Source organism: Lathyrus oleraceus, chromosome 7 (genome assembly GCF_024323335.1).
Source record: "Lathyrus oleraceus cultivar Zhongwan6 chromosome 7, CAAS_Psat_ZW6_1.0, whole genome shotgun sequence".
Taxonomy (NCBI): domain Eukaryota; kingdom Viridiplantae; phylum Streptophyta; class Magnoliopsida; order Fabales; family Fabaceae; genus Lathyrus; species Lathyrus oleraceus.
The window spans coordinates 187,982,182-188,006,248 of record NC_066585.1 but is presented as its reverse complement, the minus strand read 5'-3'; the positions used below and the strand labels follow the sequence as shown (position 1 = coordinate 188,006,248).

The window sequence follows — 24,067 nt, the reverse complement described above, 5'->3', positions numbered from 1 at the left end:
AAGGTCTTGTCAAACACAAAAATATAATTAATGAATTCTTTTCTCATCCCCCCATTCTATTTGCTTGCTAACATCAATTTATACAAAAATACATATGCACACAAGAAAGGGCTCCCTAGGAGTACCTAGGACACTTTGGGTTCTAACACCTTCCCTCTGTGTAACCAACCCCCTTACCTATAATCTATGGCATTTTATTAGTTTTGATTTCAAAACTTCTTATTCTTGGGTTTTGTTCGTACTTTTTCCCTTTTCCCTTGGAAACAATAATAGCGCGGTGGAGACTCTTGTTATTTGATCTCTAGCTTATCCATAGCTTGATGATCATGAATATACCACTATAGAAATTAAGTGGCAACTCTGCTGGGGAGTAGTCTCCAATGGGTTTAGCCTACTTTTATGTGTGTGTATATAACTGTATATTTGATATATGTATATTTGTTTGTATGATATCATCTGCTTGTTGTGCTTGGTGATCTTTGAGTGGTGAGATAAGTTCTAACCCGAACTTGAGTGCAATTAAGATAGGAGGATGGTATAGTCATGTTTGACTTATGTGGAGTAGTCCTTAACAAGTTGGCTTATAACTCATCCACTCAGTGGAGACCCTTTTGGATTTGGAAATATGACACAAGTATTTGTGGTTAGGCATTACTATCTCTAATTTGGGGTCCGAGAAGTTGAGGACCGTAGAACATTTACCCCCCACCTTGGCCTATTTAGGACGTAGTGCAGAGACTGTTCAAGTGTAGACTTGATAACAGTTGTTACGCGATACTACACTCAGACGAGTTTCTCTTGAGAATATTATGGGTTGATGAGTCAGTCATCCTAACCTGTAATATTCAATAGATGAAATTAAGACTCTGGGAACCTTTTAGAACATGATCTACAGGTTGTTATCCTTAGTTCACTCCCCTAGGATTGTTCTTTCCCAGACTCCATGCTCGTGACTTACAACAAACCCTTGATTCTTGGTTGATTCAATCAAGTCTTGTCAATATCAATGGAACTTGGGTGTTGATAAGGTGTAAACCATAATCCACCAAAATGGATGATTGATCTTGACAATGACTTGATTCATCCCTTGACATTTGTTTGTTTGCTTTGTGTGTGATCCCTTATTTGTGATTGTTGCATTCATGCATTCATGCACATCATAACATTCATCACACGAAAATTTCAAGGAACTGAGGTGTTATTTGCAAATATTTCAAGACCATGGAATGTGGACGAAGGAACACTAAGAAGTACAGTTTTAGATATCCCTTGGACTTCAAACAACATCATGGGAAACTTCTGTCCATCTTGTTTGCTGATGTAGTTGAAGGACTTTTGAGCGTGTTGGTGCAGTTCTATGACCCTCTCTACCGTTGCTTCACTTTTCCTGATTATCAGCTTGTGCCTACGTTGGAGGAGTATGCCCATCTCTTAGGGATACCTGTTTCTAACAAAGTGTCATTTAATGGATTGGAAGAGATTCCTAGATCTCATCTTATAGCTGAAGCTCTTCACATGAAGAAGTCTGAGATAGATGCTCATTGGGTGAAGAAAGGAGGATTGTTTGGGTTGCCATCTGATTTCCTCATCAAGGAAGCTACTTCCTTTGCTCAGGCCGGTAGTGTGGATGCTTTTGAAGCTATCTTTGTGTTGCTCATCTATGGATTAGATTTGTTCCCTAACATTTATGGTTTTGTTGATGTTAACGCCATTAGAATTTTCTTGATTGGGAATCATGTGCCTACTCTGTTAGGAGATATGTACTTCTCTTTGCATCTAAGGAATTCTAAAGGTGGTGGAACGATTGTCTGTTGCATTCCTCTCCTGTACAAGTGGTTTACTTCGCACTTGCCTCAGATACCTGCTTTTGTGGAGAACAAATAATGTCTACGGTAGTCTCAGAGACTTATGTGTCTCACTAATGATGATATAGTTTGGTATGATCCTTCTTTGAGCAGTTTGGAGACAATTGATTGTTGTAGTGAATTCTCCAATGTGCCTCTCATTGGTACACAAGGAGGAATTAACTACAACCCTACTTTGGAAGCTTACACCCTTTGGGTGAAAAAGAGAGCTTTGGAATTGAAGATGCCCTATCCTTGTGAAAGATCTATGTCTTTGGTTGTGGTTGAGCTATTAACTCTCCCTAACCAAGATATAGAGGAGTTGGAAGACGCACTCGCCAAGATGAAGTGAGAGAGGGATATGTGGGAAGAGCGGTTCCATGCTTTGAGCAAAAAGCATGAGGAGTTGCAGCCTGAGTCTAAGGACAAAGATGCATTTATTGAGCTACTTGAAGATCGAGTGACAAAGAGACAGAGAGAGCCAAATGTTTCATCTTCTAGTATGCCTCAACCTTCCGTTGCTTGGAAGAAGATTGTTGACCAGCTTGTCCTCGAGAAGACTCAAATGAAGGCTTCTTTTGAGACTGAGATCCGACGCAATTCAAAGGAAGTACGCGCCTACAACCAGATCTTCTGATATTGTTGTTAGGGATCCTTAGGATGACTAGTCTCCTTTTCTCTTGTATTTTTCATTTGGTTTCTGAAATTGTACTCAGTGTAATCCTTCCAATTATATAAATAAAAGAGATTTTTATGATCATATCAAATTGTTGCAATTATTGTTATATATATATACATATATATATATATATATATATATATATATATATATATATATATATATATACATATATATATATATATATATATATATATATATTTGCAAATAATATAGTAAGTTCCTTGAAAAAAAAAATAATAATAATAAAAATAACCAAACATTGCATTTCATGCATCATTTGCATAAGCAGGTTTCTCTTTCGCCATATGTCTCATTGGTGTTTCTTTTGTGCTTCAGCCAAGCTGACTCATCGGTACAATACTCACGCCAATCACTCCAAAATTATGGAACATCTTGAGCAAGAGAATAGATATTTGAAACAGGAGATCGCCCGCCTTGATGGAGAATTGCCATCCAAGGCGCAGCGGAATTTAAAAATTTCTCCATTTAGTGATCCTTACGAATGGGCATGATCAGTGATAGAATCGTTACCTCTTGTGGCGATTCAAACCTTTGGTGCAGATCCCTTGTAACGATCAAAACCTTGGATACAAATCCACGGAGCGATCACGAACGTTGAACGATGACAACGTCTCTACTCAGTCCACACGAATGGGTTCCTTCAATCTCAGTGCTAGCTGGTACGAATGAAGGCTTTGAGTGAGAGAAAGAGAGATACGAAATTCCAATTCTTCAGTTGTGTTGTATTCCCATACAATGCTTCTACACAAGAGTTCTATTTATAGAACCACTTGTGTGAGCTTCAAGCCAAAAAGCCCACTTAAGTCTATTCTGGCCCATATCTCATAATATGCCAAAATCACTTAAGTATTTGGTACCTTACCATACTTCGTATTCTACTTAAGTACATTGTAACTTACGATGTTCCTTAGTTGCTCTATCTCTCATCAATCCGTCCTTTGTGTGTGACCCTGTAGGTTTTCGCGACGTTGGCAATTATATTAAATCACGCATTTAACATAATAAATAGTGAGCGGTATCTAGCAACACATCACTGCTACCCAAGACACGAAAATGTCATGTGATCTAACAAAACCTCCTGTGATAATAATTATGTGTATAATTACCCCTTTGCCCTTATGTCTATATTGAACACAAGGTATACACCGTGTCATCCTTGTCCAGTTCAATATTTGGCCCATAGACATTTATCCTGTTACGCAGGATGGGAAAATTCCATCTAGGACACTCATGTCCCTCAGCATGCTTTGTGGAGTACCCATCAACTGTCTTTATGGTTATCCAGTTACTGACAACGTTGGATCAGCAATAAAGCACTCGACTCTACATCTAGGATCCATAGTGGTTTCAGGTCGAAGAATGGTATACACTATTATCACCATGAGAATAACTTATGACACTTTGCATAACTTTCTATATAGTATTCTCATAGCGGGACAATCCGGTATAAATATTACTCCTAATATTCATACCTATGCTTAAGACTTGATAACTCTTTATCCATGATCCATGAGATGTGATCATCAGTCTACAAACATAATAGTCTTAATGCTTTAATGTTATCCCACTTCACACTAAAGCTCAACTACGGATACTTTAAGAATAGTGTCCTTATGTTTAATGTGCTCTCATGATTAAGTCACACTAAATACATTAAACGGACTATCTATTCCAGGGACTTTATTAATCAACCATAATAAAGAAAATGCCTTTTATTATTAATAAATAATTCGATACAAGTACCAAAAGTATTGGCCTCTAGGGCTTACACCAACAATCTCCCACTAGCACTAGAGCCAATCAGGCATACCCCGTATGCCCATTGATCTAGTATGGCCATCATGCTTCTGCTGCGCAAGAGGCTTTGTCAGTGGGTCAGCTATATTGTCAAGTGTAGGTACTTTACATATTTTCACATCTCCTCTATCTAGTATCTCTCGAATGAGATGATAACGCTGAAGTATGTGTTTGGATCGTTGGTGAGATCTAGGCTCCTTAGCTTGTGCGATAGCACCATTGTTATCACAATAGAGACCAATGGGATCCACAATGCTAGGGACTATGCCAAGTTTACTAATGAACTTTTTGATCCAAACAGCTTCCTTTGCTGCACTTGAGGCAGCAATATACTCGGCCTCGGTTGTAGAATCAACAACTGTATCTTGCTTTGAACTTTTCCAGCTCACAACGCCACCGTTCAAGCAAAACACATAACCAGATTGCGATCTAAATTCATCCTTATCTGTCTGGAAGCTAGCATCGGCGTAACCAATTACAACCAACTCTTCCTGACCTCCATATATCAAGAATGATTCCTTAGTCCTTCTCAAGTACTTAAGGATATTCTTAACAGCTACCCAATGGGCATCACCAGGATCAGATTGGTACCTACTCGTTGCACTCAACGCATACGAGACATCTGGTTGAGTACATAACATGGCATACATGATAGATCCTATTGCAGATGCATATGGAATCTTATTCATGCGATCCCTTTCTTCCTTAGTTGAAGGGGATTGTGTTTTTGATAGACACAGGCCATGTTGCATAGGTATGAATCCTTTCTTGGAATCATGCATATTAAAGCGTCTCAGCACTTTGTCTATGTATGTACTCTGACTTAGGCCAAGCAGTTTTCGTGATCTATCTCTATAGATTCTGATTCCTAATATACAGGCTGCTTCACCTAGGTCCTTCATAGAAAAGCATTTCCCCAACCAAGACTTTACTTGTTGCAAGGTAGGGACATCGTTTCCAATGAGTAATATGTCATCTACATATAATACCAGGAAAACAATCATGCTCCCACTAACCTTCTTGTAGACACAAGGCTCATCTTCGTTCTTGATAAATCCACCCGACCTACAGTTGTCTGTTGGGAAGGCCATGGATCTACGAGGTTGGATCTGTTACCTCTATATTGCATCAGAAACTCAAATTTGTCAAGAATGGGAAATTAGTCATTGTTGGCGGGGAGAAGGCGCTGTTGGTTAACCACTTGTCATCTTTCTCTTATTCTGAAGCTGAGGATGAGATTGGAACCCTGTTTCAAGCCTTATTTATTGCCATTGAAAAGAGAGTTGGGGCACCTATGTCCTCATCAAAAGATGCAAGGAAGATTATCGAAGAAGAAATTGTTGATCAGTGGGGACGAGTGGTAGAGGTCGCCGATGACAAGAGTAGAACCGGTCTGGGTTTTCAGCAAGGTTCGTCAGCTGCTAGATCAGAGGATATGCAACTCAGCTTCCGTAGCAGGGGTTTCATTCGTGGCAATGAACAACACTTAGCTGCTGTGCTAGAGGACGATGAAGAGGAAGACTGCACCAATTTTGTGACGCATGGAAAAGCTTGCAACAATTGGACCGCTGTTGATATTCCTGTTATTATGCATCGATCTAAGTAATTGCTTTTATTTGTTTTCAAAAAAAAATCCTTCTCCTATGCCAAAGGGAGAAGTGAACATTGTTTGGCATTTTCAAATTTGATCATCAATAAAATATAATTCTATTCACCCACATCTATGATGTTTTCATTTTTACTTTTTGCTTTATTCTAAAAATGGTAATCACCAAAAAAACACAAATAAATAAATAAACTTGTCCATATGCATAATATTTGGTCACAAACTCACTTCTCTAAAATCAAAATATCAAATCATTATGTAGGTTGGTTTCTAACCCCATTGAATACAATAATCCTTCTCCTTCTCCAAATTTTGAATTCCCTGTGTTTGAGGCCGAGGAGGAAAGTGATGAAGAAATGAGTGATAAATTGTCTCGTCTTCTTGATCATGAAGGAAAAGCCATTCAGCCATTCGAAGAGCAGATTGAGCTAGTCAACTTGGGTTCCGAAGAAGATGTGAAGGAAGTCAAGATTGGGTCTCAATTGTGTCCAGAGGTTAAGAAGGGGTTGATTGATCTTCTTCGAGAGTATTCAGATGTGTTTGCTTGGACCTATCAAGACATGCCTGGTTTGGATTCTGAGATAGTGGAGCATAGAATGTCGTTGAAGCCAGAATGGTCGTCAATCAAGCAGAAGTTGAGAAGAACGCATCCTGATATGGCAGTGAAAATCAAAGAAGAAGTGAAGAAGAAGATTGATGTCGGTTTCCTTGTGACCACTGAGTATCCGTAATGGGTGGCCAATATCGTGCATGTTCCGAAGAAAGATGGAAAAGTCCGCATGTGTGTTGATTATAGAGATTTGAATAAAGCCAATCCGAAAGATGATTTCCCTCTGCCACACATTGATATGTTGGTAGACAATACAACTAAATTCAAAGTCTTTTTGTTTATGGACGGATTTTCCGGATATAATCAGATCAAGATGGCACCCGAAGATATGGAGAAGACCACATTAATTATACCTTGGGGAATATTCAGTTATAGAGTGATGCCTTTCAGTTTGAAGAATGCTGGTGCAACTTACCAAAGAGCAATGACTACTCTTTTTCATGATAGGATGCATAAAGAGATTGAAGTTTATGTTGATGATATGATTGCTAAATCTATTGATGAGGAAGAACATGTTAAGCATTTGTTGAAGTTATTCCAGCGTTTGAGGAAGTATAAACTCTGCCTGAATCCCAATAAGTGTACTTTTGGTGTTCGCTCTGGTAAGTTGTTGGGCTTTATTGTCAGCGAGAAGGGTATTGAATTTGATCCCGCCAAGGTCAAAGCACTACAAGAGATGCCTGCTCCCAAAACTGAGAAGCAAGTCAGAGGTTTTCTCGGCCGCTTGAATTATATTTCAAGATTCATTTCACACATGACTGCCACATGTGCGCTTATATTCAAGCTTCTTCGGAATGATCAATCTTGTGATTGGACTAAAGATTGCTAGAAAGCTTTTGACAGTATCAAATAATATCTGCTTGAACCACCGATTTTGTCTCCACCTGTTGAAGGAAGACCGTTGATCATGTATTTGACTGTGCTCGAAGATAGTATGGGTTGTGTTCTAGGTCAGCAAGATGTGACTGGAAAGAAAGAATATGCTATTTACTACCTCAGTAAGAAGTTCACCGATTGTACACTCGGTATTCTATGCTAGAGAAGACTTGTTGCACATTGGCTTGGGCTGCTAAGCGTCTGCGTCAGTACATGTTGAATCATACCACTTGGTTGATATCCAAAATAAATCCAATTAAGTATCTATTTGAGAAGCCTGCTTTAACTGGGAGGATTTCCCGTTGGCAGATGTTGTTATCAGAGTATGATATCGAATACCGATCTCAGAAAGCAATCAAAGGTAGTGTCTTGGCTAACCATTTGGCTCACCAACCAATTGAAGATTACCAATCAGTGCAGTATGATTTTCCTGATGAAGAGATTTTGCACTTCAAAATGAAAGATTGTGATGAACCATTGCTTGAAGAAGGGCCAGAACCTGGTTCCCATTGGGGCATGGTATTTGATGAAGCTGTTAATCAATATGGTAATGGCATTAGGGCAATGATTATTACTTCTCAAGGCACGCATTTTCCATTTACAGCTAGATTGACTTTCAAGTGTACAAACAATATGGCTGAATATCAAGCTTGCATTATGGGGCTCGAAGACGCCATTGATCTCAGGATCAAGCATTTAGATGTCTTTGGAGATTTGACTTTGGTTGTGAATCAAATCAAAGGTGAATGGGAGACGAATCAACCCAGTTTAATACCATATAGAGACTATGCGAGGAGGATTTCAACTTTCTTTACGATGGTTGAGTTTCATCATATCCCTCGAGATGAAAACCGGATGGCAGATGCTCTTGCAACGTTGGCATCGATGATTATGGTGAAGTATTGGAATAAGGTTCCCAATTTGACTGTGATGTGTCTTAATAGGCCAGCTCATGTGTTTGCTGTTGAAGAGATCAAAGATGAGAAATCGTGGTATTTTGATATTAAGTGTTTCCTCCAAAGTCAGATTTACCCGCCTGGGGTATCTTTGAAAGATAAGAAGACTTTGAGGAGATTAGCCAGCAATTTTTACTTGAATGGTGATGTTCTCTACAAAAGAAACTTTGATATGGTTCTGCTCAGATGCGTGGATAGACACGAAGCAGGCTTATTGATGACTGAAGTCTATGAAGGTTCCTTTGGTACTCATTCCAATGGACATGCAATGGCGAAGAAGATGTTGCGAGCAGGTTACTATTGGCTGACAATGGAATCTGACTGTTGCAAGTTTGTGAAGAAATGCCACAAGTGTCAAATATATGCAGATAAGATTCATGTTCCTCCAACACTGTTGAACGTCATTTCCTCTCCATGGCCCTTCTCCATGTGGGGAATTGATATTATTGGCATGAATGAGCCTAAAGCTTCGAACGGACATCGTTTCATTTTGGTGGCAATTGATTACTTCACAAAATGGGTTAAAGCGACATCGTATACGAATGTAACCAATCAAGTTTTTGTGAGGTTTATCAAGAATCAGATTATATGCCGTTATGGTGTGCCAAGCAAGATCATTACTGATAACGGATCGAACTTGAATAATAATATGATGGAAGCTCTTTGCAAGGACTTCAAGATTACACATCATAATTCTTCTCCCTAAAGACCTAACATGAATAGGGCTATTGAAGTTGCAAACAAGAACATCAAGAAGATTATTCAGAAGATGGTTGTAACATACAAGGATTGGCATGAGATGCTCTCATTTGCTTTGCACAGGTATCGTACATCCATCTGCACTTCAACATGGGCAACCCCTTTTTCACCTTTTTATGGCGTGGAAGCAGTACTCCCCGTAGAGGTTGAGATCCCTTCATTGCGTGTGCTCATGGAAGCCAAGTTGGCTGAGGCTGAATGGTGTCAGACTAGGTTTGATCAGCTGAATTTGATAGAAGAGAAAAGGCTAGCTGCCATGTGTCATGATCAATTGTATCAGCAGAGGATGAAGAAAGCTTTTGATAAGAAGGTCAGACCTCGTGTATTCAGAGAAGGTGACCTTGTGCTCAAGAAGAACTTGTCGTTCAAACCAGATTCTAGGGGCAAATGGACTCCTAATTATAAAGGCCCATATGTTGTCAAGAGAGCCTTTTCAAGCGGTGCTTTGATTCTTACAACCATGGATAATGAAGAGTTCACTCGTCCTGTGAATAGAGATGCAGTCAAGAAATACATCGCCTAAAAAGGGAAAAGAACAACTCGCTAAGTTGAAAACCCGAAAGGGAGGCTTAGGAAAAAATGAGCGTCTCGGTGGATTGAAACCCCGAAGAGGAGATCCAGGCAAAAGTTAGAGACATAAAAACAGAAAAGAATTATCCCGATAAATTGAGTACCCCATTTTGGGGCAATTTATGCAAAAATTATGGATTATGGCAAGTAACAACATCCTACTGATCTTCAGATTTGGAGACTTTGTTGAGCACAACGGTCGATGATGATCCATCATCCTCAGTAGCGGCCAAGAGCACAGTGGACATCAAGAGTTGGTGGAAGGATTAGTGGTCATTTATATTCAATGTAACCCTTTTCCATCTAAACTACCATTTTCAACTTTGTAAAGATCTATGGAGTCTTGTCATTTACAGATTACCATTCTATTAAATAAAGTTGAGCTTTTATCCAATTATTCCTACTCTTATTTATTTCAGCCAAATAGTTTTACATTTTATTATGATCATTTTTGAAAATTAAAGTTTTAATCAAAACATGTTTTCTTAAACATATAAAAGTAGTAATTTTAAACAATCGATTCCTTTTAAAAGGAATATCAATAGTGGTTCGAAAGCAGTAAGCCCTAAGGGTGGAGCAATATTGGTTCTCCCCAAGCAGTAGGTGCAATCTCTCTTTCATCCCCGACAACATTGTTCAGCACTCGGTGTTTGTTGATTTCTCCAGACGATTATTGTTCGCTTTTCCCCAGTGAGGTAGCCATACGAGTTGGTTATTTAGCCCCTGCGGAGTGTTTATTCCCCAGCCGAGTTCCCGGCTGAGTGCGGACATTTCGTTCAGGCAATTTGCATGATTTCGGCAGAATTCTGGTTTCCCCACTAGTCAGCATCAGATTCACTCCTAGTCAGAGTTTTCTCTTGGTTCCTGAGCAGCTATTTGTGTTTATCCTCTGTATGGTTATCCCCCCATTTGATATGGTATTGACCTAAAATTTCCCGCAGACTCGATAAAAGTCTTTCTCAGCAGATCTCCTTCTTCCCCAGTTAGGTTTGGGCCTTTGGGATGCTGATCTCTCTTTTCTCCAGCAGTGGTCTCCCTCTTTTGTGGATTGACCGAGAATTGTATCGATGATTCAAATTCTGCGACATCCTTGTATCCTTTGCGATCATTTTGTCAGCATAATCATCATATATACATATACATATACATATACACTCATATAATTTCATAGTTGCATCATCACACTTGTTCTCTGTTATGGCGGTACTTTTATCCCCATACGAGGTTGGTGTCTATCCTCCCTCAAATATAGAGTGTCAGCCCCCTAAGTAGAAAGACTTTAACCTTTCTCCTTTCCCCACTGAGTTATTTCCTCGTGGATGATTAGTATTTGAGTTTCCTTCCCGGTTGATTATCTGGATGGAACCACTCCCCTTAAGCTATATCCTCATTGGGTTGAGTCTTGATTGACCATTTCTTTCTAGATCCTACCTAGATAGATGTTTTGGGTCCCTAAGAGTTTATTACTCAATAACTGGTAATATTATTCTTGGTTTGCAGTTTGTTACTTCTTGCCCAATACCCGGCAAAAGTACCCCTGTTTTCTCCCCCGTAGAGTCCCTAACGGATTCATTTTATGTTTCCCCAGGAAGTATATCCTTGATATGTTCATCCTAACCGATGACGGATATTTTCTTCCTCTGTTGTGAGTTTATCCTTGATATGTTTGTCCTAACCGATGACAGATACTCTCATCCTTGGTATTCTACTCAGTAAAATGTAGTTGTAATCCCTATTTTGTTTCCCAGAGGGTTAATCCTTAATATGTTCATCCTAACCGATGACAGGTTTTCTTCTCTTTGCGGTCTTCTGCCCAGTAACCGGTAGTTGTAAGTCCTGCTTTACTCCCCTTTGCAAAGTATATCCTTAATATGTTCACTTTAACCGGTGATGGATATTTTCTCTTTGGTATTCTATCCAGTAACTGATAGATATAATTCCTATTTCTCTCCTCACAGAGTATATCCTTGATATGTTCATCCTAATCGATGACGGATTTCCTCTTTGATGGTATTCTATCCAGCATTCGATAGATGTAATTCCTACTTTTTGTTCAGTTGAGTTTATCCTTGATATGTTCATCCTAACCGATGATGGATATCCTCCTTGACATCCCCAGGCAAGTCTATCCTTGATATGTTCATCTTAACCGATGACGGGTTTTCTTTCCTTTGAGTTTATCCTTGATATGTTCACCTTAACCGATGACGGATATTCTCATCTTTGGTCTTCTGCCCAGTAGCTGGTAGTTGTAATTTCTATTTCTGCAGTTTTCCCTAGCAAGGATATTCTTACCCAGTAACCGGTAATGAATACACCCTTTTGGCGGTTCCCAGCGACTCATCCTTGATATGTTCATTCTAACCGATGACGAATGTCCTCTCTGTCAGATCTTTATTATCTCCTTACCCAGTAACCGGTAGTGGATAATAAATTTATGCTCCTTTTATGTTGAAGTCTATTTCTTCCCCAGTTGAGTTGAGTGCGCATTTCTTTAGTGAAATCGCTGCTCCTGCATGATTCAAGTATGTCAGTTTTATCCTGATCTACTCGTTTCCCCTTCAGATGTTTTTGTTTCCCAGGCTGAGTCTTTCCATTTTTATGGAATTCCTCTAGTCTCCCAACAGTTTTTAAGGCATAGCCTGGCCTATGCATAACCCTTTTATTCCCCTAGAGTCTCTGTTTCCCCGGTGATCTTTCCTTATGGAATGCATTGTGCCACTGCGGACTTTCGATCGCTCTGATTTCTTTTCCTTTATGGCAACATTTCCCCACAGAGAATTTGCTTTTACATTCATATCATATGCATCATGAGGTCTCTTAGGGACCAAAATTTGTTTCTATATGTTGTTATTTAAGCCCATTCTATTGAGTCGATATGAAGATTTTAACCTTCACCTCCTCAGTTAGAATGTCCTTAAATAGGGGCAGCTGTAAGACCCCAATTTTGACCCTAAGATCCCTCATGCAATTTCATCATATGCACTAGCATTGGGATCACACATTGGCATCCTCCTTACCCTTTTTCATTGGGTTTGTTTTGGGAGAGATCACCAAGCACCATGTGATTGTATCATACTTGTATATTATCATTTTTCTAACCAAAATACCAAAAATATGTCTTTGCATTTGTCTAACTCTTCTGTAGGTAAGACATGATCCCCATTGATCTAGCAAGTTCATATCTAGGGTTTAAGACCCTCATGGCTAAGAGAACAACCAAGGAATGATACACAATGTCTCTAAGCATCATATATGAGTCCCAATGATCTTTGCATGTTATTTTGATCAAATATTCTTCAAGAGTTTGGAATTGGTTTGCATTGGAAACCCTAGTTTGTCTGGGTATCTTGAGTAACTTCTTCAACAAGATCCCTCATAAATTGATCAAATTACTCAAGGGACACTTAAAAATTCATCATCTTATGCATATATTATCTACCATGAGCCTAAAAAGTCAATAGAATTGCAAGTTAGCAAATTGGTTGATGGTGTTTGGCCAGATGAATTCATCTGATCAAAACTGGGTCTCCCTAGACCCTATCTCTTACAATTTTCATCATATGAAAATGATTCCAAGATCAAAGTTACTCTAAATGACATTCCAAACAACTTTCATGTTGATATCTAGAGCTATTTTTGCTTGGAATGTCATTTTCTATGTTGAAACATTATAGGTCATTTTGTTTAAACCCTAATTTGAAAGTCAACTTCCCAAGGCCATAACTTGCTCAATTTTTATGAGATTAAAGATTTCCCAGTTGCACAATCACATTAAAGATGTCTTCTTTAATTTTTATGTTTGGAGTGAAAGCTAAATCAACGTTTATGAGCATATGATATGAGGATATATTATAGGTCATTTTGGACCAATACCATTGAAAAAGTGATTTTCCTCAACTTCAAAAATGCACAACTCTCTCATTATAAATCCAAACGATGTCATATCGGTGACCATTTTGAAGGTCTTTGAAAGAGATACAACTTTGATGAAGACACTTTTCTCATTTGGAGCTCACCTAAAAAATTTAAGCAAGGTGGAATGTTGAAGTATATGACTAAACACTTAGAAATTTTTTCAACATGTTGATATTTCCAAACTTCCACCTCAAAATTCACCATGATCCAAGTTCCAAATGGAAAATTGTTAAACATAAGAGTTGTTCCTCTTGATCTAATCTTTCTAAAGAGTCCTAATTCATTCATTTTGGATGAGGTTTGCTAGGGCTGCACATGATGTTAACAGGCCTGCATCAATTGGCAAAATCAAAACTTCAAATGACCATTTCACTTTGCCTTGCCATTCAGACTTAATCAAAAATTTTTTAGGGCTGCACATGATGGTGATGATTTAACCAGACCGGCGAGGTTTGCCTGAGAAGGTGACCGGCCTTTGGCTCCGGCAGTGAGGTGGCACGGTTTAGAACCATTGATCCATTTCAAATGTTTTAATCACAAGCGTTGGTTTTGATTACCACTTATGTGGCGCGCTGACTGAGTTCCATCATGGAACGGGTGTTTGTGTCCACTTGATCTGCCACCTCAATTAATGAGGGAGATCAAGTGGTCCACGTTTTTTTGTAATTTTTTATTTTATTTTTTTCCTTTGATTTTCATTAATTCATATTAATTTGAATATTGATCCAAAAAATATGAGAGTTTCACCAAAAAAATTTAAATAAAATCCTCTTTCATATTCTGATTTAAAATTACTTTTTGGATCATTATTAATATTTTTCATGATTTAATTGATTTTGTGATTATTTTTAATTATTTAAAAATACTTTTAAGTTTTCAAAAATTCTGAATTTTTTTCTCCAAGGTCCTTTGAGCTTGTTTGACCTATGATAAATCTCATGGTCATTTCTTTAGTGTTTTGATGAGATTTTAGGAATTTGACCAACAATATTTAATTTAATGCATTATTTTTTAGTATTTTTAATTGAGTAAATTCGAAATAATTGTGTTGAGCCATTTTGATTGATTTGTGTAAGTTTAACTTGTGTTGTTGGGCATTGGTCAAGGTTGATTTGACTTTGCTAGGTTAAGATCATTGGATTTAGGGGATTGATGGAATGTACATTCCATCTCCCAAAATGAATGAATAATCTTAATTTGGTAAAAGTCCTCCTCTGTCCAATTTGAGTTTGATCCACTTCCCATCCCTCTTCATCTCATTCCCCTTCTTTATGCATTCATGTCATGGTCCTATGATATCTCTATATCCTAAGGCTAGTTGATTGCAAAATCAACATGAGTAAGGACGAGATTAGGCCACCACTTTTGCATATTCTTTTTGTGTGTGGTATGTTTCATGAGCATAGTCCATTATACTATGTCTCTAACATGCATTAACACCAAAATTCTATTGCCCGACATCAAATAGTTGTGACTTCTACATAAGTCAAATTACGATTGCTTAACATAGAGCTAAATTTTGACACAAAAGGCATAGCATTCTAGTTAGTGAGATTGTAAGTCTCCCCTCTTTCATGGTATTGTATGGAAACTTAGCCTTTTTTTCTTCCTTTGGAATATGTCTTGGTTCAAGCATACATGCTTGTGATAAGTGGGTTGCGTGTTCTCCAAAGAATGACTTAAACAAAAAAGCAAAAGCAATACTAACTTCTAACCTATTAACCACTAACATTTCATTTCAAGCCCTAATTTTTAATGCACTTTATTTTTTAACCTTTATTCATTTGCCATTATTCATACCATTCTAATTGTTTATGTTAATGTCATTTTCACTTTGTCCACTTGGACCATATTGTGTGATATATTTTGTTTGTGTAAATTGTGTTTGTTTGTGTGGTCTTTGACCATTAATGTACATAATAAGAACAAAAACCCTAAAAAATATCTTGTGTGGACTGTTGGTTTGATCTGAGACAATTAGAATTAGAATTTAGGCAACACTCCCTATGCAAAGGACTTGGCCAATGCCAACTTTCATGTAACCAAGTGCTTGTAATTTAAAACTTCATCTGATACATCATCGAAGATCCATTTGAGTTCATTTGCAACATGATCATTGTGAAGCTGTTATTTTGAACCTGTGACTTAGTGCCATCTTGAAATTCAGCTTATCCATGGGAAACTTTGAAGAAGATCATGGAGTGGCTAAGCTTGGATGTGGTTGTCTTTATTTGATGCCTTTCTCTTCAAGTTGATATTTTGTGCATTGTTTGTTGCTTGATTCTAAAGCCCGAGGGAAATTTAGGTTTCTATATGACATTCTTGTCTATTGGATTGCAGCCTATTGGTCATATCTTTTCAACTCTTAACTTTTAAATTTATGCTTAGGATTAGTCTCTTCATCTCCTTCCCACTTCTTTAATTTCAAAATCTCTCCCCCCTTCTTTTTAAAAAAAACTTCTTTGTTTGTGCTTTTTTTCCAAACTTAGACCATATTGCAAACTAGAAACTTTGGCCTTAGGCCATTGCATTTCCAAACTTCTTTTCTTAATCAAACTTGTAAATGTACTTAATTATACTTGACTTAAAATTTTCAAAAGGCCAAAAAGAACTAACTCATTCAAACCATTTTTGGGCCTTTGTGCCTTTCAAACCTAATTTTTGTTAAAAGCAATGCATCCATTTTGAAATTTATACCATAAACTACGAGGTTTTGATCCCTCATTTTTATGTTGGTACGTAGGCACAAGTCCGAAGGTCTTGTTAAACACAAAAATATAATTAATGAATTCTTTTCTCATCCCCCCATTCTATTTACTTGCTAACATCAATTTGTACAAAAGTACATATGCAGACAAGAAAGGGCTCCCTAGGAGTACCTAGGACACTTTGGGTGCTAACACCTTCCCTCTGTGTAACCAACCCCCTTACCTGTAATCTCTGGCATTTTATTAGTTTTGATTTGAAAACTTCTTATTCTTGGGTTTTGTTTGTACTTTTTCCGTTTTCCCTTGGAAACAATAAAAGCGCGGTGGCGACTCTTGTTATTTGATGTCTAGCTTATCCATAACTTGATGATCATGAATTTACCGCTACACTAACATTGAAGAGTTATTGTTTATATGATTTTTTTCTTTGATTTTAATTATGTGGGAAGAATCGGAGAAAAACAACGTTGGATTCTGATAAAGGAAGGGTATACAAATGTGTTGATGTTAGTTTTCAATGATTTGGACCTCCGCCGCCGCTAGAGGCGATCTTCGACACATAAGAGTTTTTGCTCAGTTTATGCTCTCAACGTGTTTGGATGAACTAGTAAAGGTGATGATACATTCTGAGTACCCCTCTTTCGTTCAAGCCTTGTTGTGTTCACGTGGGCCTCAAACCCCCTAGGCCCACCGAACTTGCTTGTTACCCCCTGGCCTATAATGTGCACCCTCCTCCTGAACAATATATTATGGATGATTGGCTTTATACCAACACAAAAGTTAACATCATTCAATAAAAACAACCAACAAACACTTATTTTCTACCCAACGAACTACAGAGCTATGATTTTCTCATTGCACTATGGGAGTACGTAGGCACAGGATTTAGAAATCTTGGCAAACACATTAAATTAAAAACTTATTTTTCTCCTTAACTAATCGCAGGTATAATTAAGAAAAATAGGTCTTGTTGAATACTTCCCCCTTTCATAATCGACTCCCGAACCCGAATTTGGTTGCAACGACCATCTTCTTTTCTTTTAAGAGTTTTATCTATATTTCCCCTTTCCTTTGGAATAAATAAAGTCTGGTCACGACTCTATATTTTTCGTGACGCAACACACATGTATCTTATTCTTTTTCTCGTGAAAGCATTTGCCACGAAAACATTTGTTTAAGATAATGAAATCTTTGAAGAGATCTCGATGATGGATTGAAAGAATGTGCACAAAGGGTATACAAAAAAATCAAGATAAAAAAATATATTTTTTATTCTCCAAGAACAACTTGAAAATATTTGTTGTTCTCCAATAGTCCATTGTCAAAATTTGTATTTGTTTAAACAATGTATTTTAATACTTTTTGTAAATAATGTAATTTAAAAAATGAAGCTTATTCCCCTCGGGTTTTTACAGAAACCGAGAGATATGCGGCACTTGGGATGAAACATATTTTATGGTATTTTTTATTTAAAAAGAAATAAATTTTACCTCATTTTTTAGTAATAACCAAGGGGAAATATACGCGATTTATTGAGTTTCTCCACCGTCCTTAAACAAATTTTTGTCATTCATTTAATGAGTATCTGTGAAGACATGGCTTCTCGAGTATTTTGATGAAGACAACGATGCACGTACAGGGTCAATCATCAAAGAATGGATCAAGACTTCAATAGAGCAAATTCCCACAAAGTTTCAATCATACATAGCTCAAAATCGCTCGAGAAATTGATCACAAAGGTATTGGAATTTAATCTTAGTTAATGTTTATATATAAAGTGTTCAATTGATTGTTGCATGCATAATATGATTTGGACACTTAGAATTTATCTCAAAATGGTTACAGCTTTTAAAAGTTCTCAATTTTTCCTTTTTTCAATAGTGGTAACCGGTTAACACTTTTGGGGTAACCGGTTAACCCGAAACAAAATTCAATTTCTGGGCAGATTTTGTTAGCATGTAACCGGTTAACACTTTCATGGTAATTGGTTACATAGTTTAAAATTTGAATTTTTCTTAACGTTACAATTAATGTAACCGGTTAACACAATTTGGGTAACCGGTTACTACTGGGAATTTTTGTAGAAAAATTGCAACTTTTCATATTTTCAATTCATGTTTCTTCTCTATGAACCATGACATTCATTGGTTGTTTGCACCTGTTTAAAGAGGTTCATAGAAGGATATTTAAACTAAAATTTTTCAGATTGCAAATCACCTCCTTAAAAATTAATTTTCACAATCTTTCTTTATTTACTATTTTCAAAGATAAGTGTCCAAAATTCATATGCATCATTTGAACACTTTTATAAACATTGTGAGATTGATTATTCCAAAAGGAGAAGATCAATCCTTTGATTGATGTGCAGATATTTCCAGATTATTCAAACTTCCATTTAAATTATACACTTGTTGTTCTTCACATCTTAATTTTTCCAGCATTAGTGGAATTAAGATAGTGAGTGTTTTATCCTTACTTGTTTGATAGTGAGAGGTGCATAGGAGAGGATTGTTCTCTTATAACTAAGAAGGTTTCTTTGTTGTTTAGAAATAAGAGAGTCACTTTGAGAGGATTGTTCTCATAAGTGGACTTTGTTGGAAATCCAAGAGTTTGTTCTTGGTGGTCTTTGTTTGTCATTGTACAAGTCCAAACAAAAAATGGAAATCTCTTTCTTGTTGGAAAAGGGACTGGATGTACCTTCTGATTCTGAAGGGAACCAGGATAAATCTCCGTGTCATTATTTTTCTGCACTTTACCACTTTCCTAAACACCATTATAAACCAGAAAAATAATCCTTACAACAAGAAAATTTCAAGGTTTCTAATTCACCCCCCCTCTTAGACTGATTTCAGACTTACAATTGGCATCAGAGCAGGTTATAGGTAACCTGTTCCAAGACGATCCAAAATGGCTTCCGCAAATAATAATCTAGTCTTCAGAGATGGTGGTAGCAATAACAAGCCTCCACTATTCTGTGGTGAATACTTTGACTTCTGGAAAATTCGGATGAAGGCTCATTTAGAAGCACAAGGAGAAGAAATATGGGATGCTGTCCAAAATGGTCCTTTTGTTCCTACAACGGTTGTTAACGGCGTTGGTTCATCAAAGCCTAAAACTTCATGGGATGATGATGATAAGAAGAAGATCCTCTATGATAAAAAGGCAATAAATCTTCTTCAAAGTGCACTCAGCATGGATGAATTTTTTCGCATTTTGGCATGCACAACGACAAAACAAATATGGGATACCTTGGTAGAAACTCATGAAGGAACTGCCGAAGTTAAAAGATCAATATTAAATACCTTGAGTCAAGAATACGAGTTGTTCAGAATGCAGCCCGGAGAATCCATCCTTGACTTGCAGAAAAGATTTGTGCACTTGACAAATCATCTAAAAGCTCTAGGTAAGACTTTAAGTAATGATGAATTGAATCTTAAAGTGCTTAGATCTTTAACCAGGGAATGGCAACCAAAAGTGACGGCAATATCAGAAAAGAAAAGTCTATCCACAATGACTTCCGCTACATTGTTTGGAAAACTTCAAGAATATGAGACGGAACTTGGAAGACTTGAAAAACATGAGAATCAAGATAAGAAGTCCAAAAGCATCGCTCTGAGAGTTAACTCCAAAGATGTTGAGAAAGAAGACAATCCGGAGGAGGATGAAAACTTCTTGTTACTTGTTAAAAGGCTAGGAAATTTTTTTGGTAAGAATGACAAACCTTCCTTCTATGCGAAAAGAAAGAAACACTTCAAGAAAAGAGAAGCTTCCACTTTAATGCAAGAGGTAACATGTTATGAATGTGGTAAGCAAGGCCACATAAAACCAGATTGTCCTCAACTACCTAAGAAAAGTGGATTCAAAAGCAAGAAGGAGAACAAGTACAAAAAGGCTTATGTCGCGTGGGAAGATAACGAAATAAGCTCGTCATCCAACTCAGATAGTGATGAAAGTGCAAACCTAGCATTAATGGCCTCACACCATTCCGATGATGAAGCAAATGAGGTTAGTAATGATTTTTCGCTTTTTGATAATGATGTGCAAGGTGCCATAGATGAATTATTAAATGAATGCAAAATTTTGTATAAAACTATATCATCTTAAAAGAAACAAATCTCAGTTTGGGAAGAGAAAAATGAGAAAATGGAAAAAGGTTTTGAAGTTGAAAAAGAAAAGATGATTAGTGATCAAAAACAAAATTTTGTATGCAATAAATGTGAGTCACTTTCTTTTCAAATTGTCCAACTAAAAAGAGTTCTTGAAAGATACGAAAAAGGACAAATTGGATTGGAGGGTGTACTTAGCCAAAAAAGATATTCAAATGATAAAAGTGGGCTTGGTTACTCAAGGTTTTCAAAACCAAGCTCAAACAAGACAATCTTTGTTAAGGCAAGTGACCAACCAATCCAAGAGAAAGTGAACAAACCTAAAATAGTTCATCATTATCCTAAAAAGAAAAACCTTGTTAAGAAGAAGTTTTATCCTTCTAGGTATAGAAGTAATTTTGAACCAACATGCTTTTATTGTGGTATTAAAGGCCATGCACCTAATGCTTGCTATATTAGAAACTTTAGTGTTGCTAATGGGAATTACGTATGGGTAAGAAAGACACTAATTATGAAGGACCCAAAGCAACTTGGGTACCTAACAAAACTTAATCTGTTTTGTAGGCTTGCTTGGAATCCATATCAAACTTATGGTATATCGATAGTGGGTTTTCCAAGCATATGACGGGAGACATGAACAAATTTTCAAATCTAAAGCTTAAAGCCAAGGGTTTTGTTACATATGGAGATAACAACAAAGGAAAGATTCTTGGCAAAGGCATTGTTGGTGGACCACCTTCACATCCATTGAAGATGTTCTTTATGTCGAAGGACTAAAGCACAATCTTCTTAGTATTAGCCAACTATGTGACAAGGGCTTTAAGATCAAGTTCACTAAAGATGAGTGCTTGATAGAATACGAAGTCACACATGAGGTTAAACTAAAAGGTAAACGCCTTAACAATATTTTTATGATTTCCCTTAATGACTTGTCTTTGAAGGTAAAGTGTCTCATGGCAAACAACAACGATTCATGGCTTTGGCACAAAAGATTCGCACATATTCATATGGAACATTTGAATAAGTTGATCAAGCATGATCTCGTCATTGGTTTGCCCAAGATGAAGTTTATCAAAGATAGACTTTGTGATGCGTGCCAAAATGGGAAACAACATAAATCAACTTTCAAATCCAAAAATGTAGTGACCACTTCAAGGCCATTACAACTGCTGCACATGGACTTATTCGGTCCATCAAGAACAAGGAGCTTCAGAGGTAATATTTATGCCTTAGTCATTGTTGATGATTTCTCTAGATACACTTGGACTCTCTTTTTAGTGCAGAAAAATGACGCATTCAAAGCATTTAAGAAGTATGCAAAGCAAATCCAAAATGAGAAGTCACTAACCATTGCCTCCATAAGAAGCGACCATGGTGGAGAATTCCAAAATGCTTCCTTTGAAGAATTTTGCAATGAAAATGGAATCTCTCACAACTTCTCGGCACCAAGGACTCCTCAACAAAATGGAGTGGTGGAGAGAAAGAATAGGTCTCTCATTGAGCTTGCAAGAACAATGCTTAGCGACTCCAATCTTCCAAAATACTTTTGGGCGGATGCGGTAAACACGACATGCTTTGTAAGTAATCGAGTCAATATTAGACCTATCTTGAAGAAAACTCCTTATGAACTTTTCAAGGGAAGAGAACCGAACATAGCCTACTTTCATATCTTCGGATGCAAATGCTTTGTCCTAAATAATGACAAAGATAATCTCGGTAAGTTCGATGAAAAATCCTCCGAAGGTATATTTCTTGGTTATTCTCTCTCTAGCAAAGCTTATAGGATTTATAACAAAAGAACTTTAACTATTGAGGAATCTATGCATGTATCATTTGATGAAACTAACCCCTCCAAGGAGGATATTATTGTTGATAATGATGATGATTTAGTAGATATTCCTCAAGAGATAGATTTCATATCCGGTAATGAAAATCAACCGGAACACCATGAAGAACAAGATCCACAAGACGCAAACACCAATGATCTACCTAAAGAATGGAGAACTCATAGAGACCATCCAATCGACAAGATTATTGGTGACATTAGTCAAGGAGTCTCAACAAGATTGAATTTAAAGGATGCTTGCTTAAACATGGCTTTTGTCTCTCAAATTGAACCTTCCAAAGTTGATGAAGCCTTAGGAGACGACCAATGGATCATTGCTATGCAACAAGAACTCAATCAATTTGAAAGAAATCAAGTTTGGGAACTTGTTCCGAGACCTAGAAATAAACGCATCATTGGAACTCGATGGGTCTTCAAAAACAAACTTGACGAAAATGGCATCATTGTTCGTAACAAAGCAAGGTTGGTCGCACAAGGCTACAACCAAGAAGAAGGAACTGATTTCGAAGAAACATTCACTCCGGTAGCAAGGATGTAAAACAGATAGGAAAAGCACGAGTGGAACATGTCACATTCTTGGAAATGCACTAGTTTCATGGGCATGCAAGAAACAAGCGTGTGTTCCTCTGAGTACAGCCGAAGCAGAATATATAGCAGCAGGCAGCTCTTGTGCTCAGATACTCTGGCTAAAGCAACAACTTCGAGATTTCGGAGTAGATCTCGGATGTATTCCGCTAAGATGTGACAACACAAGTGCCATCAACATTACGAAAAATCCAGTCATGCACTCAAGAGCGAAGCATATCGACATCCGCCATCACTTCCTTCGTGACCACGTGCTCAAAGGGGATGTTGAAGTTACATTTGTGGATACTCATAACCAACTGGCCGACATTTTCACCAAGCCTCTCGCAAAGGAACCGTTTTACAAAATTCGAAGAGAGCTTGGAATATTGGATGAAGGTGACATATAAACTCGTCATAACTTGTCTTATGATGAACCAGGGCAAAGGTACGCAAAAACATTATTATCTTACCAAAGAATAGAAAAAATGGTGTTTTGAACTCTTAATTGCTACTTTTTTTACAAAATTTTCAATAAGTAACCGGTTACCACATCCTTGTTAACCGGTTAACCAGTAGCAAATTTGAATTCTAGGGCATTTTTTCTATCAGGTAACTGGTTACCACATTTCTGTTAACCGGTTAACCAGTAGGGTTTCTGACTTCTGTGTTACTTTTTGTTTAACGTAACCGGTTACCACATTTCCTGTAACCGGTTACCTAGCTGTTGTTCTGTTTTTAAAAAAAATCATTTTTTAAATTCATATCTTTTAAATATATGTGGCTCATATTCATTGCATGTGTTTTTGATTCTCTTCATCTTCATCACTCTTCAACTCACTCTTAAACCCTTATAAAACCCCACATAAATTCCTCCATTGAAAAACCATAAAATCTCACAAAACCTTCCAACTACTCCCTCTAAATCAATACCCACTCACTTTAAACTCTATATAAACTCCCTACCTCCTCATCTTCTACTCCTCCAATTCCTAAAGGTGGCTATACCAATGAGGTCCTCTACAACAAACTGTGTTCCGTAGATGAAAAACTTAACCGCCACCATAAGGAGCATCAGTTAGGCATGGCAGCCCTTAGGAAAATGATGACTAAACTCTCTCATGCTCCTAAACCACCAACTGTACCCGACAATGATGAAGATGATGATGATGCCGAGATTGATGCAATGTTTGAGAGTCCTTAA

General features: G+C 37.4%; 1 protein-coding gene across 1 annotated transcript; it reads left to right on the top strand.

Moving 5' to 3' along the window:
* Positions 1-19,254: 19,254 nt before the first annotated feature.
* Positions 19,255-24,067, top strand: LOC127102818 (uncharacterized). Its single transcript, XM_051040149.1, has 5 exons — positions 19,255-20,352; positions 20,455-20,946; positions 21,018-21,208; positions 22,225-22,376; positions 23,907-24,067. Exons 1-5 carry the CDS (start codon positions 19,255-19,257, stop codon positions 24,065-24,067), a joined length of 2,094 nt encoding a protein of 697 aa, XP_050896106.1.